This window comes from Molossus molossus, unplaced genomic scaffold (assembly GCF_014108415.1).
Source record: "Molossus molossus isolate mMolMol1 unplaced genomic scaffold, mMolMol1.p scaffold_m16_p_13, whole genome shotgun sequence".
NCBI classification, from domain to species: Eukaryota; Metazoa; Chordata; class Mammalia; order Chiroptera; family Molossidae; genus Molossus; species Molossus molossus.
In genome coordinates, this window is record NW_023425348.1 from 87,028,793 (window position 1) to 87,044,690 (window position 15,898).

The 15,898-nt window shown below is 41.0% G+C and overlaps 1 protein-coding gene across 1 annotated transcript; it reads left to right on the forward strand.

The window, feature by feature from the left end:
- Positions 1-84: 84 nt before the first annotated feature.
- Positions 85-13,671, forward strand: LOC118628721 (membrane-spanning 4-domains subfamily A member 7-like). The gene is made up of 6 exons (XM_036259652.1): positions 85-228; positions 5,212-5,346; positions 7,403-7,459; positions 9,247-9,444; positions 12,478-12,579; positions 13,561-13,671. The coding sequence occupies exons 1-6, from the start codon at positions 85-87 to the stop codon at positions 13,642-13,644; spliced, it is 720 nt and encodes a 239-aa protein (XP_036115545.1). The 3' UTR covers positions 13,645-13,671.
- Positions 13,672-15,898: the final 2,227 nt, after the last annotated feature.

Sequence of the window (15,898 nt, forward strand, 5' to 3'; positions counted from 1 at the left end):
TCCTGTGAAGACTGGTCCCTGGGAGTTTCGTGTCATTAAGTCAAACCTTGGTTCCTAACTGAGTTCACTGCCTCTTCCAGCATCATGCTACCGCAGCCCAAGGCCAGGGAAGCCGTTGACTCCACGCCGAAGGACATCATCATCCCCCAAAGAGAGAAACCCGGATACATCGACCAAGAAGAAGATGAACTGCAGAATGATATCCAAGAAGAAGCCACGGTTCTTGGAGTAAGTTCACCTCATTATAAGAAAAACACGGAGGAAATATTATGAATGTAGCCTGACCACAGATCTACAAGGAATCTGGGAGAGTCTTGCGTTATTTCTGTCCGATTCCAGGCTAACTGGGACATGAAATGGGGCTTTATGGGAAGGCTATGTCCTCCCCGGACCTTTCTGTAAACTAACAAAAATCACCAGGTCTTTTCCACTTGAAATCCACACATAAAGTCTATTGTAAATTGTCCTATAGTAGAGATATTGATTTAACTGTATGATTTTACTCAATATGATTCAATTAGGTCATCTTATTTTGAGCTCATTTCTTACAGATTTTAAGGTGAGATGATCTGAACTAACCTCACCACACATTTCTCCCTGTTGACTTGGATAACTATGACCTGGATAACTAAGACTTAGATAACTATGACCTGGATAACTATGACTTGGATAACTGACTTAGATAACTATGACTTGGATAACCAAAAGACACCCTATTGTCCTAGCTCCTCATCCTTCAGATCCAGAACTTTAATTCCCACATGGTTCTGAATAGACTTGTATTTATTTATTTATTTATTTATTTATTTATTTATTTATTTATTATTTATTCCTTACCTGAGGACTCTTTTGCATTCCTCTTCAGCTAGAGTGAAAAGGAGAGAGGGAGAAAGAGAGAGAGAGATACACTGATGTGAGAGAGACACATCAACTGATTGCCACCCACACTACCCCAACGGGTGCAGGGACAAACAGCAACCGAGGTATGTGCCCTTAGCAGGAACTGAACCCGGGACTCTCTGGTCCACAGGCCAATGCTCTAACCTCTGAGCCAAACCAGCCAGGGTTTGAATAGCCTCTTTTAAGATCCAACTCCTACTCAGTCCCAGTTTTGGAAACCTGCCCAGTTTTGCCCTCTGTAATTCAGGGTTAGTTAACAGCATCATTTACTTTATCCCCCAGTCTTTTTCTCAAAGGCCTCTTTATTTGCAAACAAAAATCTGGCCCTGAGGGAAACGCTTCTACTGCACCCCTAACTTCCGGGCACAGAAGTGACAGCAGTGTCTTCTTAGCTTTTCATGGACACCTCCCCCTTTTTAAACAAACAATGAAATTGGTCTTTCTTTAGAAAAATAATTTGATGAATATGTTGCTTGAAACTAAAACCCATTAATGTTCCTCAATCTCCTATTATTTAGCAATATCAACTCCTTAATTCTTTCAAATAACTGATGCCATGCTGACTTGCCTTTTCATTTTGAAGAAATCCCTTTTTCCTAGAGCTGATGCATCCTACAATACAGCCTATACATAGCCTACAAACACATTTTAGTTTGCTTCAGCAATCAGTAATAGGCATTGTTAATATGTTTATTTATTCATGCATTCTTCTATCTTTAATTGAGTACTTTCAATGTGCCGGCACTATTTTACACATTTAGGACAATCAGTGACTATATAGCTAAAAGAAAAGAGAATGACATTCTCGTAGTCTTTAAGAAATAAAGTTATGCCCTGGCCAGTTTGGCTCAGTGGTTAGAGCATCAGCCTGCAGACTGAAGGGTCGCTGCTTCAATTCCTGTCAAGGGCACGTACCTGGGTTGTGGGTTTGAACCCCGGCCCCGGTCAGGACCATGCAGCAGACAACCAATCGATGTGTCTCCCTCACATTGATGTTTCTCCTTCTCTCCCCCTACTTCCTGTCCACTCTATCCAAAAATCAATGGAAAAAATATCATCAGGTGAGGATTAACAACAACAACAAAACATTAAAGAGATAAAGACAAATTTCAGTGCATTTCTTCTTTCACTCTCCCAGATAATTTACCTTTTCCCTTCATGATATTGACTCCTCAATCACTATCACTCCCTCCAGTAAATTTCTATCATAAGCCTTGGCTGTTTCAATATTCACGTTTATGATTCTTCCACAATCATATCCTCTTAGTTCCTTGACCTCTTCTCCCCAAGTATCTTATCCATACTTCCTTAAACAAACAGTCTCCAAGTTTTACCCTGGACCTTATCAATACTAACAGCAGTAAACCCATCTTTATCAACATTTCCAGCATCCCATACTCCAACCATCAACTCTAATCTTTCCAGATCACTCCCTCTAACTGTATATTAACTGTAACTTTCTTTAATCTCACTGAGACTTATTGATAATATCTCTTTTTCAGAGAGTCTTACTTCCTTATTGTCATTTCCTTCTTTACCTAGCCAAGATCTTATAGTTCACTATCTCTTGTGATGCTCTCAACAGCTTCATATCCATATAGCATAGTCTCCAGGAAAATCTATGACATTGATTTAATCCTAACTCTGTCCATTTTCTTACTTTACAGCTGAATCCACTCAACTCACCTTAGATACACACACACACACACACACACACACACACACACACACACATACACCCTTCTGATTTATAACCATAACCTCAAGTGGACTAAAAAAGCTGCCTAAAAATACATATTTCTTTCATTCATTCACTTTCCTATTATCCCAGAAGACAATTTCATGCATCCTTTTCCCTCAAATCTTTTGTTTCTTCTCCATTTATTACCTTGCTTCCTATAATACTAAAAAATTGAGGTAATATGGATAGAATGTCCATAAGCTACTGTACAGCTACAGTTATTCATATCTGGGCCTATATATTCTTTCTTCCCACCCCAATTACTAAGAATAACACGACAACCCTCCCTTTGTGTAGTAAATCCCATCTTTTAGCAATTGCTCCAGTAATTCTCCCTATTCTCTCTGCAAAATTTTAAGTCAATTCCATAAGCACAGAATTTTACTTCAATTTTTTCTATTTTGAAAACAGGAAAAGCACAATCAAATACTTATGAGTTCATACTCTCTCCAGCCAATACCCCATTAACTTCCCAGCAACTCTCTTCTAAAAGGTAGGAAGTCAATGTCTCCAATTACTCTTGAATGAAATTCTCTCTTAAATCATATTGAATGGCCTTTGTCCCCGTTGCTCCACATTACTAACCCAATTTTTAAATCTCTATTGGTAATTTTAATGAACGTGTTTGATGCAGTTGACCACTCTCACCTACCTGAAACGTTCCATTCGCTTGGCTTCTTGGATATCATATTCTTCTGGTCTTTCTCTTTCCTTCTTGGGTGCTCTATGTATGCTCCTTTACAGTTTCTATGAATTTACCTGATCCTAAATTTGGAGTGATCCATAGTTCAGTCGTTGCTTCCATTCTTTTCTATATCTGCAGCAATGGTGACCTCATCCAGTACTATGACTTTAAACATTATCTCTACTATGAGTTGGAGAAAAAAAACTATATCCCTTGCCCAGATCTCTTCCAAGCTTAAGACTTATGTACACAAATATTTATGTACATCTCTACTTGGATATCTACTAGACATCTCTTCTTTAATCTGTCCAAGACTGAAATCCTGATCCCCCTCCACAAACCCACTCCTCATACAATATTTCCCATCTCAGATCAGTGCTGACTCCATCATTTCAGAAGCTCAAGCCAAAACTCTTGAAGGCAACCTGCACTCCTCTCTTTCATAATCCACATTCAAACTTTCAGCAAACCCTATAGGTTTAATCTTCATAGTTCATCTAGAATTCAACTACTTCTCACTATCTCTACTATCAAATTTTCTTTTAAGTTAAGATCATCTACATGTAAATTATTGCAATACTCTCTTTATTGATCTTCCTGCCCTGTTTCTTTACCATCTGTTCTTAACAGAGCATGTAGAATAATCTTTTAAAAATAGAAACTAGCCCTGGTTGGTGTGACTTGGTTGGTTGAGCATCACCCTGTGCACCAAAAGGTTTCAGTTTTTATTCCCCATCAGGGCACATGACTGGGTTGTTGCGGGCTACATCCCCAGTAGGGGGCATGCAGAAGGCAGCTGATCGACGTTTCACTCTCATGTCATTGTTTCTCTCTCTCCCTCTTCCCTCCTCTCTCTCTAAAAAATAGACTGGATCATGGAATCTTTTTGCTCAAAATTATCCAAAGGGCTTCTCTTTCTACTCAGAATGAAAGACAAAGTTGATAAAATAGCCCACAAAGCCCTACATAGTTTACATCATGCCCACAGTACATCTTATGTCTCATTTCCTTCTACTTTGCTCTTAACTCATGCTACTTTTTAAGAAAGTTGTCTGTAAAGGACACTGTACATGGCAAAGATTTTTATTTGCTTTATTCCCCTGATGTCTGGCATAAAGTAAATATTGAATCAATTAATGGTATGAATGGTTGAATTCTCTTGACTTCAGGTTACTTCTCCTACATTGGCATCGTTATTCAATTGCATACACATTAAACTGCGAGTAGATCAAACTAATATGGCTTAAATCCTAGTTCTTCCACTTGGTCATTTGTGTGGGCTTGTACAAGTTATTTTAACTCCTGGTGTCTCATTTTTCTTATGTGTGAATAAGATGCAATAAATAACCAGAATGTAGAAAATGTTCATCAAAGGTAGACTGTTATTATCCTCATGGGTGTCCTAAAAATAGTAATTATTATTAAAATCCAATGATGAATAAGATGAGATGAATGACAGCACTAAAGTATTCCTGCTCTATTTTATTTCCATTGAAAATGAGTCCTTTATTATCACTCCCTTGGTAAGTTTGCTTTCTATATGCATCTAACTGTACTGCTGTCTACACAAAATAATTTCTCCATCCATTTCTCCTAGAACCACAAAAAAAATGTGTCAACTAAGTTTTTCAAAATAAAGTTAAAATGTACATATAATCACTCCCTGATTTGCTAGTTTAATAATCCTATCAGAAAATAAAAATTGTTAGTAATGCATGAATTTCTCTTAGAGAATGCCTATTGGCTCCTTGTAACACCTTATTTTCCTTTTTAATATGACAAACGGTAACATGTTAATACTCTTTATAATTCACAATGTACATTCAAGGGCCACTTTTTTTCTATGTAAAGTGTATTCTAGTGTTTTCCCTCTTGTCTCTTGTAGAGCATCCATATCCTGTGTTGCCTGGTGATTTCAAGTTTTGGGGCTATTTTGGATTTTTCTTCCTACTCTTCCCACCTCAAGCCAGCAGTTTCCACCATGTTGATGACTGGGTACCCATTTGTAGGAGCTCTGTGTGTGAGTAGGGTGGGGTCTCCAAAAGGAGATATGCTTTATAAATGCTAACAGGGTGCTAAGTCATGGATTAACTCAGTCCCAAGAGGTAGGAAGAGAGAAGGAAAATGCTAAGGCCTCCAATTTTCCCTGTGTTATCATCCGGCATCATGTCTCTGCAATTCAGGAAGAGCAGAGAAGGGTTTAATGTGTAGTCCTGTGTGAGCATCCCAGGGAGTGAATGGATGGGACAGAAGGCAAGAGGGCAATGCAATGGGCACACCAGCATTTATCACCTGGCCTGACAGTGTACCTCTGGAAAAGCAGAAGGTTTTTCACATCCTTTTTTGGGCCTTTAATGAGGCCATTGGCTTCCCTCCAGTTTAAGAATAATCCATCTGTCAGGTGAGAATGAAAAGGTTATTTTTTCAATAAAATGAGCACCACTGGTAGATGCCACAGGTTTTCAGAGGATTAAGCCAGCAATGATAAGATTCACAGGAAGCAGGTACTCTTGCTACATGTTCAGAGACAATCCCGAGCACTGGGAAAGCTTGTTTGCTGCCTTCCATGCAATGGCTCATGAAGAAGGGTCCTTTCTTTGGACACTAGCCAGGGCCTAGTCATACCTCCCACACACATTTCTTTTCTATGTAGCATCCTGTACAAAGGAGGAAAAAATCACACATTCCAGGCAGATGCATTTTATCAAGGCATCACCTCTGTATGGATACAGTCCTTGTGTGGACACAAACCATACAGTGATGCAAAAAGGCCTTCTCCTGCACCCAAAGCATACTTTGCCCTTGACTTTTCTATCTAGCCAGTATTTGTGGTTTCCACGTTAGAATTAAATCATGCTGGACCCTCTTTGTTTGTGACAACCAAATCCCTAAGCCACAGCTTAACCAACATTTTAGCTTCTTAGAATACCCTTCTTCCACCAGCTGGATCCTTAACACCACTGAGACCAAATAATGACTTCTGGGGCTTCATGACAAAAGATTCTCCACATCTGACCCTGTACTTCCCACTTTCCTCCAGTCCTAGTTGAACTCAGACCACCTGCACCAATGGCCTGAAGCCTGAGTGCGTCTGCACCCCGCCCTCCTGAGCGCTTCTGCACCCCGCCCTCCTGAGCGCTTCTGCACCCTGCCCTCCTGAGCGCTTCTGCACCCCGCCCTCCTGAGCGCTTCTGCACCCCGCCCTCCTGAGCGCTTCTGTGCACTGCTCCCATCTTTCTCTCTTTCGTCATTGATATTTCTCAACCTCCTTTCTTTCAACCATGTAATTTTTTTATGTACAATGTTTATTATGAAATTACTTTAGATGGTGAAACTTTGCAAACAGTGAAATGGACTGAATAAATTATGCATCAGTTGTATGATTAAATGCCTTGCAGCCACTACAAATAAGTCTTTAAAGGAATAATGATTTAATGAGAAAAGGCTTACAAGATGATGGTTAGTGAAAAACAAACAAAACAAAATAGAAAACAAAACTCTATTTACAATCAAACTCAAGAAAGAAAAGTCCTACACATAAACTGCATTTATAATCAGATTCTATGACGGGAAAATAGAGTCCTAACAAGAAATATAATTAAGAACGACCCCCACCCATTAAAAACAGTTGATTCCAAGTGAGGAGTTCCCAGATGCTTCCATCTCACATCAGGTGCTTTGCAGATACAGCTTCTAGACAAGTCCACCCTGCTGCAACAATGAGACATCCCTAGACCTCAGCTGTATGGAGACAACTAGATCAGACACGAGGCCTGGGGTACTAGTCAACCTTGTCATCTAGAGCTCTCCTCCCTCCATGAACACCTCTTCTCTAGGCTTCCTCAGCTCACAGTGATTTTCAGTAACTTGAATCCAGTCCTTTGTGCATCTGCTGATTCTTCAAAGTCAATGGTGAACATCCTGAGGGCAGAAATCAGGCCTCTCTGTTCATATGGACCCCTCTCCCTGATTCCTAACATGGTATCTCCCTAAGAGTTTTACATTACTTGCTGATTGAGTGATTGACACATTTCCACAAAACAACTGAACTGACTATTTTTCTCTTTTCTGGGCAGTTTGCCATTACAGGGATCCTTTCCATTATCTCTGGGAAAAAGTCAACCAAGCCCTTTGTAAGTATAAGAACGGTCAAATCTCAGCCAGTTGATATCAAAGGAACTTCAGAATTAATTCTTCCAGTTCAAAAGCTCCATTTGAGCGTTCAGGTGGAAATAAGGCTCTGAGCAAGCCAGGGAGCATGATTTCTCCCTCCTGGCCCACTAGCCGAACTGGGAGCAAACCCCAAATTCCTTGCCTTCAGGACCATTGCTCTTTCCCCCATAAAATGGAGCCCATGGATCATATTCCAAGCTTGGAGGAGGTTTACCTCAGTTGCTTAAACAGTAGAATTTTTTTTACATATACCCAGGACTCTAAAACTTGCTATCTTGGCCCTGGATAGTATAGAAGACCACCCCAGCTAGATCCTAGATATTCTTTTTTCTAGAAAACTCTACCTAATAATGAGTCAATTTGCCTTAATGTACAGACAGAGGCAGAGGTGTGTGGGCTTAGATCCTTTCTGATGATCTCCTTTACTCTTTCAGGAGCAAGGAATTAGACTGTAGCCACTCTCCTGACAAAGGTCACGAGTTGGGGACCAGGGGTGGAAGCAGCTGAGATCTTTGATCTTCTCCATAGCAAACTTTCCCTCTCTCCTGACACACACCCACAGAGATGAATTCCAGACTCAGGAAGATTCAGGGTCTGGTTAGCCATGGATGAGAGCACATTAGATGCACAGGGCTGGTACATGCTCCTGATGCGTGAAGCTAGAGTCTGAACCCCAGGATCGATGGACAGGGTTTTGAAGAGTTCACAGCATTGGAAGGGGTCAGAATTCTGGACTTGGGAATCAGGAGACCTATACTCCCATCCCAACTCTGTCCCCAATCCATCTGTGTGATTGAAAAAGCTTTGCTGGGCTTCAGTTTTCTTATTTATAAAATGTGGAAGATGAACATGTGGATCTCAGGGATGATTTCCAAAGTGACCTGAATACACTCAAAGGAAAAACTATACTTGGGGTGACCTGACACAATATGGGATCTACATGTGGTACACAGGGATGATATGTGGGCTCGCTGCCCACATGGTAGCTCTGGGCCAAGGTGCTGCCCATTCACTCTGCTCTTCCTTCAGGGACTCAGCAATTTGAAGCCATGTAGCTCCTGAGCCAAGGGAGAAGAGGATAGGGCAACCATCCTCTCCAACACACAGCATCCTACAGTGATGCTCAAACAGAAAAGAGCCTGCACTGGGGACCTGGTCCAGAGCCTGGCACAGCAGGGTCCTTGCAGAGGAATCACACCCTGTGAGAGTGCCTTTCCCCAAAGGGACTTTGACCCATGAATGAGTGTGGTGATGAAGTTCTCATAGGCCTGATCCACCTATAGGATGTATTCTAACTTCTCCAGTTTGCTTCTTCCTTCTTTCTGAAGCTGCTTCTGTATGAAAGAAGAAGCCATAGATTCGTCTTTCCAGGAGGGACCAACAGCCATACTCAAGAAGCCCTTAAAGCTTCTAGAATGATTGGAAGCCTGTTGAGGAGTCAGGGGAGATATTGGCAATATCACTTATGTCTTCAGTGCTGCAGGGTCGAGGAGCCTGAACCTCTCCCCACAGCAGGAATTATTCATAGGTTCTCTCATTCAACAGCATTTCCTAACTATACGAGGGGATGAACTAGATAGTGAGGAGGGGTACAGAGATGAATGAAACCCAGTGTGTGCCCGCTAGGACTATGCAGATGAGAGGGGAGACAGACCCAGGGAAGCCCGGTGGCAGTGCAGTGAACGGAGGAAAACGGAACCACATGCTGCTTCTGCGATGAGATTCCAGCACAGAACTTCTCTTTCAGGCCATGAGCAGTACCACCTCCAGTGCAGTGAGTTCTGTTGTCGCTGGAGCTGGCCTCTTCCTCCTCACTTACAGCCTGGGGACTCTCTCTCAACTGTGTGACTCAGAAAAGGAGCACGAGTCTTCCGTGCCTCATTCGGGGAACCACGATCTGAGACATGAAACCAAAAACTGTGTCCCGGACTGTGTCAGTCTCATGGTGAGTACTTTCAGATTGAATATCCTCTTGTGTGAATGTCATAATCTTGCCTTTTCAGCAGTCTCTAGCCCCGTTGGTCTGAATGTCTGGAATTAGACAAAAGAAAAAAAAAATGGTTGAAAGAGGCCTGTCAGCAGACTGCATAATATGGAATGCATTGTGCGAAGTCGAAAAAGGAAATCAAGCAGGGATGTGGGTAGTCCATCCCTTCAGGAGTCTTTCTTAAATAAAAAATTATTCCATTCCCAGTTGGTTTAACTCTCAAAGTGCTTCCGTTGTTGAACAGGCTTTTTTTTTTTTCCCTTCCCCTCAATGAAATATCCCAGAAACATCCTTCTGTATTTAAATGTCATTTGATTTGGGATGAAGGTATCCCACATAAAGTTAGAAACGGATTTTGATTCTGAAGCCCAAACATCTCATTATTATACTTTGGCCTTGTCGGTCTGGCAGAGAGTGGAAGGGGGATGGGAGATGGCCCACCAATGGATTTGACTCCTAGCAGAAATGCCAGCATCTCTGGGCAGCGTTTTCTTGCCTCTTTCCCCCCAAACTTGATAGTCACCACCTGTGGATGGTGACAATCCTGGCTTAGTCAATCCTCTACATATAGTCTCAGAGTTTAAAAACCATCCACTCTGGCCCTTTAAGAAGAAAGATTTCTTCCGTTGTGACTCCTCCCACTGGGAGCTGGGGAGACAAAGGCATTATCTTCCATTCCCTGGAATCCACCTGTCTGGTGAATCTCAGAGAATGTGCGGCAAGTTTCTGGACTCACAGTCTTCAGTGGGTCTGCCCATGGGACCCAGAGGCTGTCGAAAGCAGCCCCTTTGATCCAGGAGCTTGAGGGAGTAGAAGAGCACAGAGATGCATCTGGTTAGAAAGTGGCCCAAGGATCCCAGGAGACAGTATGACCCTGGTGCCGGTCAGACATTAGGCAAAGCAGTGAGGGTGGGAGAGGCATCCTCCACACTGGGACAGTGGGGGCTTAGTGTAATGAAAACTAACCTTAACCCATCAAAGCGCCTCCCACTCTCAGATAGCTGGAGTCAAAGAGAACGTCCTGCAACAGCAGAGGAGGTTCACCATGGCAGACAAAGCAGATTCGAAGGTTCACTCTTTCTTCATTAACACAAAGATAACCTGGGCAGGAGTAACACATTAATAAACATTAACAACACATATCCAAGGTCGGAAGAAGGAAGGACAGGAGGGTAAAAGGAAGAAAGAAATCAAGAAAGAAAAACATCAGAGGTTCCAGAAACTAAAAAAAAAAAAACACCTAAAACCAAGACACCAAACAAGAGCTGAGACTAGGAAATCAGGGAGACCCGGATAGGAACACAGGTGTTAAAGGCTGGGATCATGGGGTTTTAATGCCCACGGCAGGATTTGAGGCTCCACAGAGGGCAGGGAGCGTACATAGAGTGCCCTGCAAGATTGTCAGAAGCTGAGACAGAATATTTATGAAAATGAGACAAGGAAACTTCTGCCCAATATACCAAGAAGCTTCAAGAAACTCTGCCATAAAGGTGTCTAGGATGAAAGTCTATCACCAAGGCTTGTGCAGATATGGTACCCAAATCCAAAAATACATATAAAAGACAGGATCCAAAAATAAAAGGGTTAACTTAAAAACTGCCTGGATCTGGGAAACTCTTAAGGTTCTATCAGAGTCAAACCTAAAATTACTATCTACGGAGACATCCATAAACTCAACTTATGAGTCTCCTAAATATCAAAGAACTCCCACCTCTACCCCAAAAACCACCCACACACTGAAATGATCTAAGAATAAAGATATTTTGTAAAACATAAGAAAAAACAGGGAAGACCAGCAAATGGAGAAAACAAAAGCTAGTTGCCCAAGAATTAAAGATGACAATAATTTGGAAAAGGCTATAATGAAAATATATTTTAAATGATTAAAGACACATAAAAAAGGAATTGAAACCAAAATGAAAGACCACGACAAGAAGCAAACAGAACAAATGGATGTGAGAACTAACTATGGTTAGAAATGAACATTGTAATATCTGATGTTAAAAGCTTAGCATATCAGCTAAATGGCAGAGTCAACCTGTCCAAAGAAATAAACAGTGAAATGAAATGCAGGTCTGATTAAGTCACATCGAACACAACCCAGTAAGATAACGTTTGGAAAGTAGGAATGAGAAATGAAAAGACTTGGAGGACACAGTGAAGGGAAAAGGCTCAATCTAATCTGAGTTTCGGTGGGACAGCATAGAAGAGAAAACGTGTGCAGAGAGACATCACTGAAAATGTGTCAGGATTTGAAACAGATGTGAGATTTCAGGCTGAAGGCGCGCACTGAGACGATGCAGGATAAATGAAAACAAATGCACCCCTGAAAACATCATGACAATAAAAAGCACCAAAAGAAAAATAATAACAAAAGCCACTAGAGATAAATGAAGGATTACTCTTACCTCATTCTGAGATGAAACTGTTCTACTTTTATTTATTTATTTTGTTGTTGTTGACACTATTACAGATGTCTCCCCTTCTCCTGCCCCCATCCCCAGGCCCTTTGCCCACCTTTACCTGGCCTGCATCCTCCTTCCTTCCTTCTCTCTGGCCATCACTACACTGTCGTCTGTGTCCATACGTTATGCATAAATGTTCTTGGACTAATCCCTTCACCATCTTTCATTCAGTCCCCCTAGCCTCCTTCCCTCTGACAGCGATCTGTCTGTTTCATGAATCCATGCCTCTGGTTTCATTTTGTCCCTCCGTTTATTTTGTTCATTAGATTCCACCTATAAGTGAGATCACATGATATTTGTCTTTCTGTGACTGGCTTATTTCGCTTAGCATAATAACCTCTGAGATGAAACTGTTGCTGCTTATTTTCCTTCTTCTGTTAAGACATCCAAAAGAGAAAGCAGAAGAGAGAATTAAACAACTTTCTCTGTCCCTTACTCTGTCCACTGTGATCGCCTTTAGCCCCCCGTCTCCCCTTAGGCACAAGGGCTGACTTATGGTAGCAGCCATCCCTGTTCTGATTTGCAGGCTGTGCTGGTGGTGATGCTTCTCTTCTCTGTGCTGGAGTTCTTACTAGCTGCATACGCGTCCGTCTTTTGGTGGAAACAGGTCTACTCCAACAACCCGGGGGTGAGTACTCTGACAGGTCTCTGCAGCCTGCTGGGCCCCAAGACTGGAGCTATGAAGATCCAGGTCACTGGGCACATGTGGAAGGTGACTTTTATAATGAGAAAAAAATTAAATGAATGGGCTACTTCATGATGACACGCTGGTCATCTGAGATCAGTTCGTGCCTATTGGGTAGCAAACCAGTTAGAGAATTGCTTACGATGAAGCTACATGATTTTAGAAATCATCTGGCCCAGTCCCTTATAAAAGAACCAAGGCTTGGCCTGGCCAGTGTGGTTCAGTGTTGAGCACTGAGCCATGTACCAAGAGGTCGCCAGTTCAATTCCTGGTCAGGGCACATGCCCAGGCTGTGGGCCAAATCCCCAGTGGGGGACATGCAGGAGGCGGCTAATTGATGTTCTCTCATCGATGTTTCTATCTTTCTTCCTCTCCCTTTCTCTCTCTCTAAAATAAATAAAGAAAAAAAAAAAATCCTTTTAAAGAACCAAGGCTTGGATAAATCACATAGCGAAAGAAGGATACAGACTCATGGGCGGGGATTGAGAACCTGCATCTCCCCACTTGTCACGAGCAGCCCCCTGCCTCCCTAGCCCGGCTGCCTGGCTAAAGTGGAGATTTTACTAAGACACCTCTGTTCCACTACTGCTCTCCTGTGTTCTTCCATGCTTCTCCTTAGGTCTTGGCATTAAAATTTTAAAATACTCTTTTCTTTAAAATGCTGTAGTAGGAAAAAAAAAAAAGGAGAGAGACATTAAAAGGGACTAAATAAATTATGATTCAGTTATGATATTATCAGAAAACGGCAACATAATTAGCAGATTGGAGAATGGCATGTGTTTGAACTAATATTGAAGCAATGATATAGGAAAGTAAAGAGAGCTACTACTCTACAGCATTGGAGGAGAATGTATTTTAAATATGTATTTAGAAAGCTTCCAAAATTAGAGTTTAAAAACTATTAACAAATTTTATCTTTCCTAGAGTTCATTTTCCTTGCCTCAGTCTCAGGATCATATCAAACATGTCAAAGCCTTCTTCAAGGTCATGGATAACTGTTGGCCTTAGAGGACAAAAGAAGGAGAAACCCAGGGCTCATGGCAAAGTGTCATTAGAATTTCCTGAAATTTCAGTTACTTTAGACTCTGGAAGAAACGTAAAAAAAAAGCTTTTGTTTTGTATTTTGTTGGTATGAGTAATTTAATTGTTCCTAAAAATAATTTCCCCAAAGTCCAGGTCAGTAAAATTGTAGCAGCCTATCTTCCAAAATGGCCATGAAGTTTATAAAAATTTTTTGGGTAAACTAAACGGAAAGTGATTGTCTACCCATAATTAAGAAGAGAAGATGAACCCTGTTGAACTGGCGTGAATTGGCTCAGTCGTGTGGCTGTGCAGGCTCTGTTTCTGTGTTTTCATGTGCATGTTGCTTAAATAATAGATATTAGCATTGTAAGAACATTTCAATTAAAAATACTTTTTAAATAAATGGCTCCATTTCTATCAATTGAATGAATGAATTTTCTGTCAATTAAATATGGCTCCACATTCTCTCTCATTTAATGACTTTATTTTTAAACATCTGGATTCAAAGATTAAAATTAATCACAATCCTCTCTCCTGTCTAAATTCTGGATGAAATAAGAAATTAGACATATAGAAATAGTATCAACTTCATTTCTGTATTGGAGTAAACAATATGACCGACCCAATAAAGAGATTCCTAATATTGTCCCTGGGTCTAGGTCTGGGGTCCTGTCCCAGAGGGGAAGGTACAACAGAAGAACACTTGTTTGTTTTCCAAATGACATGTACAAGGATGGTCATAGAAGTCATGCACATAGTAGCCCCCAAAGAAAAACTATCCAACTAAACAGTAGAAGAAACAAATAAAATCTGTGCTATCTTCAGACAGTGGAGTGCCATATAGCACTGTGAGTAAGCAAACTACAAAATAAATCCACAAAATAATGTTCAGGGGAACAAAAGCTACATATAAGAGAATATATGCTGTATAATTTCACTTATAGGAAGTAAAGTTTGAACAGAGGCAAAACTAATATGCAATGTTAGAATCAGGAGCATGGTTACCTTTGGGGAAATAGTTACAAGGGGACCCAGATGGCCTATGGTTTCTGGAAATGTTCTTTTTCTTGGTCTGGATGCTGGTGCTGTGTCTATATGACGTGATATCTGGCTTCTATAATGTAGTGGAAGAAAAACATGTTTATTTATTTTTAATTTTATTTATTGTTGAAAATATTATAGATGTCACCCTTTTTTCTCCATTGACCTGCTCCTTCCTGCTTCTCACTCCCCTTCCTGCCTTCCCCAGCCTAATGGCTGTGTCAATTGGTTGTGCATATATGCATATAAGTTCTTTGGTTTATCTCTTCCTGCCTCCCCACCCCCCATCCCTCTGAGGGTTGTCAGTCTGATCCCAACTTCCATGATTCTAGATCTCTTTTGGTTGACAGTTTATTTTGTTCATTATGTTCCAAAAATACGTGAGATAATGTGGTACTGTACTTGTCTTTCTCTGACTGGCTTATTTCGCTTAGTATAATACTCTCCAGGTCCCTCCATGTGGTCTCAAAGTGCAAGAGATCTCTCTTTCTTACAGCTGCATAGTATTCCATTCTGTACATGTACCACAGCTTTTTCATCCACTCATCTACTGATGAACACTTGGGCTGTTTTCAGATCCTAGCAATTGTAACACCCAGAAATTGATGGCATTTTTTTTTTTTTTTGCAAATTTTGCAGTTTTATTTATTTTTTAAAAAATTTTAACTTTTCTTTATTGTTGAATGTATTACAGATGTCCCCCCTTTTTTTCCCATTGACCGTCTCCCCCCCAATCCCACCCCCCTGCTACCTTCCCCACACTATAGTCGGTGTCCATTGGTTATGCATATGTGCATAGAAGTTCTTTGGTTTATCTCATCCCGCCCTCCCTCTCCACTTCCCTTTGAAGTCCATCAGTCTAACAACCAATTTGTACTTCTTAATTCCTTCATCTTTTTCTCCTATCCCACCCCCCAGCCTCCACCCATTTGGCAAGCAACAAAAAGTTCTCTGTGTCTATGAGTCTGTTTCTGTTCAGCTTGCTCATTTTGTTTGTAGATTCAATTGTTGATAGATAGGTATTTATTGCCATTTTACTGTTCATATTTTTGTTCTTTTCCTTCAAAAAGACCCTTCAACATTTCATATAACACTAGTTTGGTGGTGATGAACTTCTTTAGCTTTTTCTTGTCTGGGAAACTCTTGATATGTCCATCGATTCTAAATGATAGGTTTGCAGCATTGAGTAATCCTTGTT

Coding starts and splice junctions, on each gene's coding strand:
- LOC118628721 (XM_036259652.1), top strand. CDS start 85: ATGCTACCGCAGCCCAAGGCCAGGGAAGCCGTTGACTCCACGCCGAAG. Junction 229..5,211: donor AAGAAGCCACGGTTCTTGGA/GTAAGTTCACCT, acceptor TGTCTCTTGTAG/AGCATCCATATCCTGTGTTG. Junction 9,445..12,477: donor CGGACTGTGTCAGTCTCATG/GTGAGTACTTTC, acceptor TCTGATTTGCAG/GCTGTGCTGGTGGTGATGCT.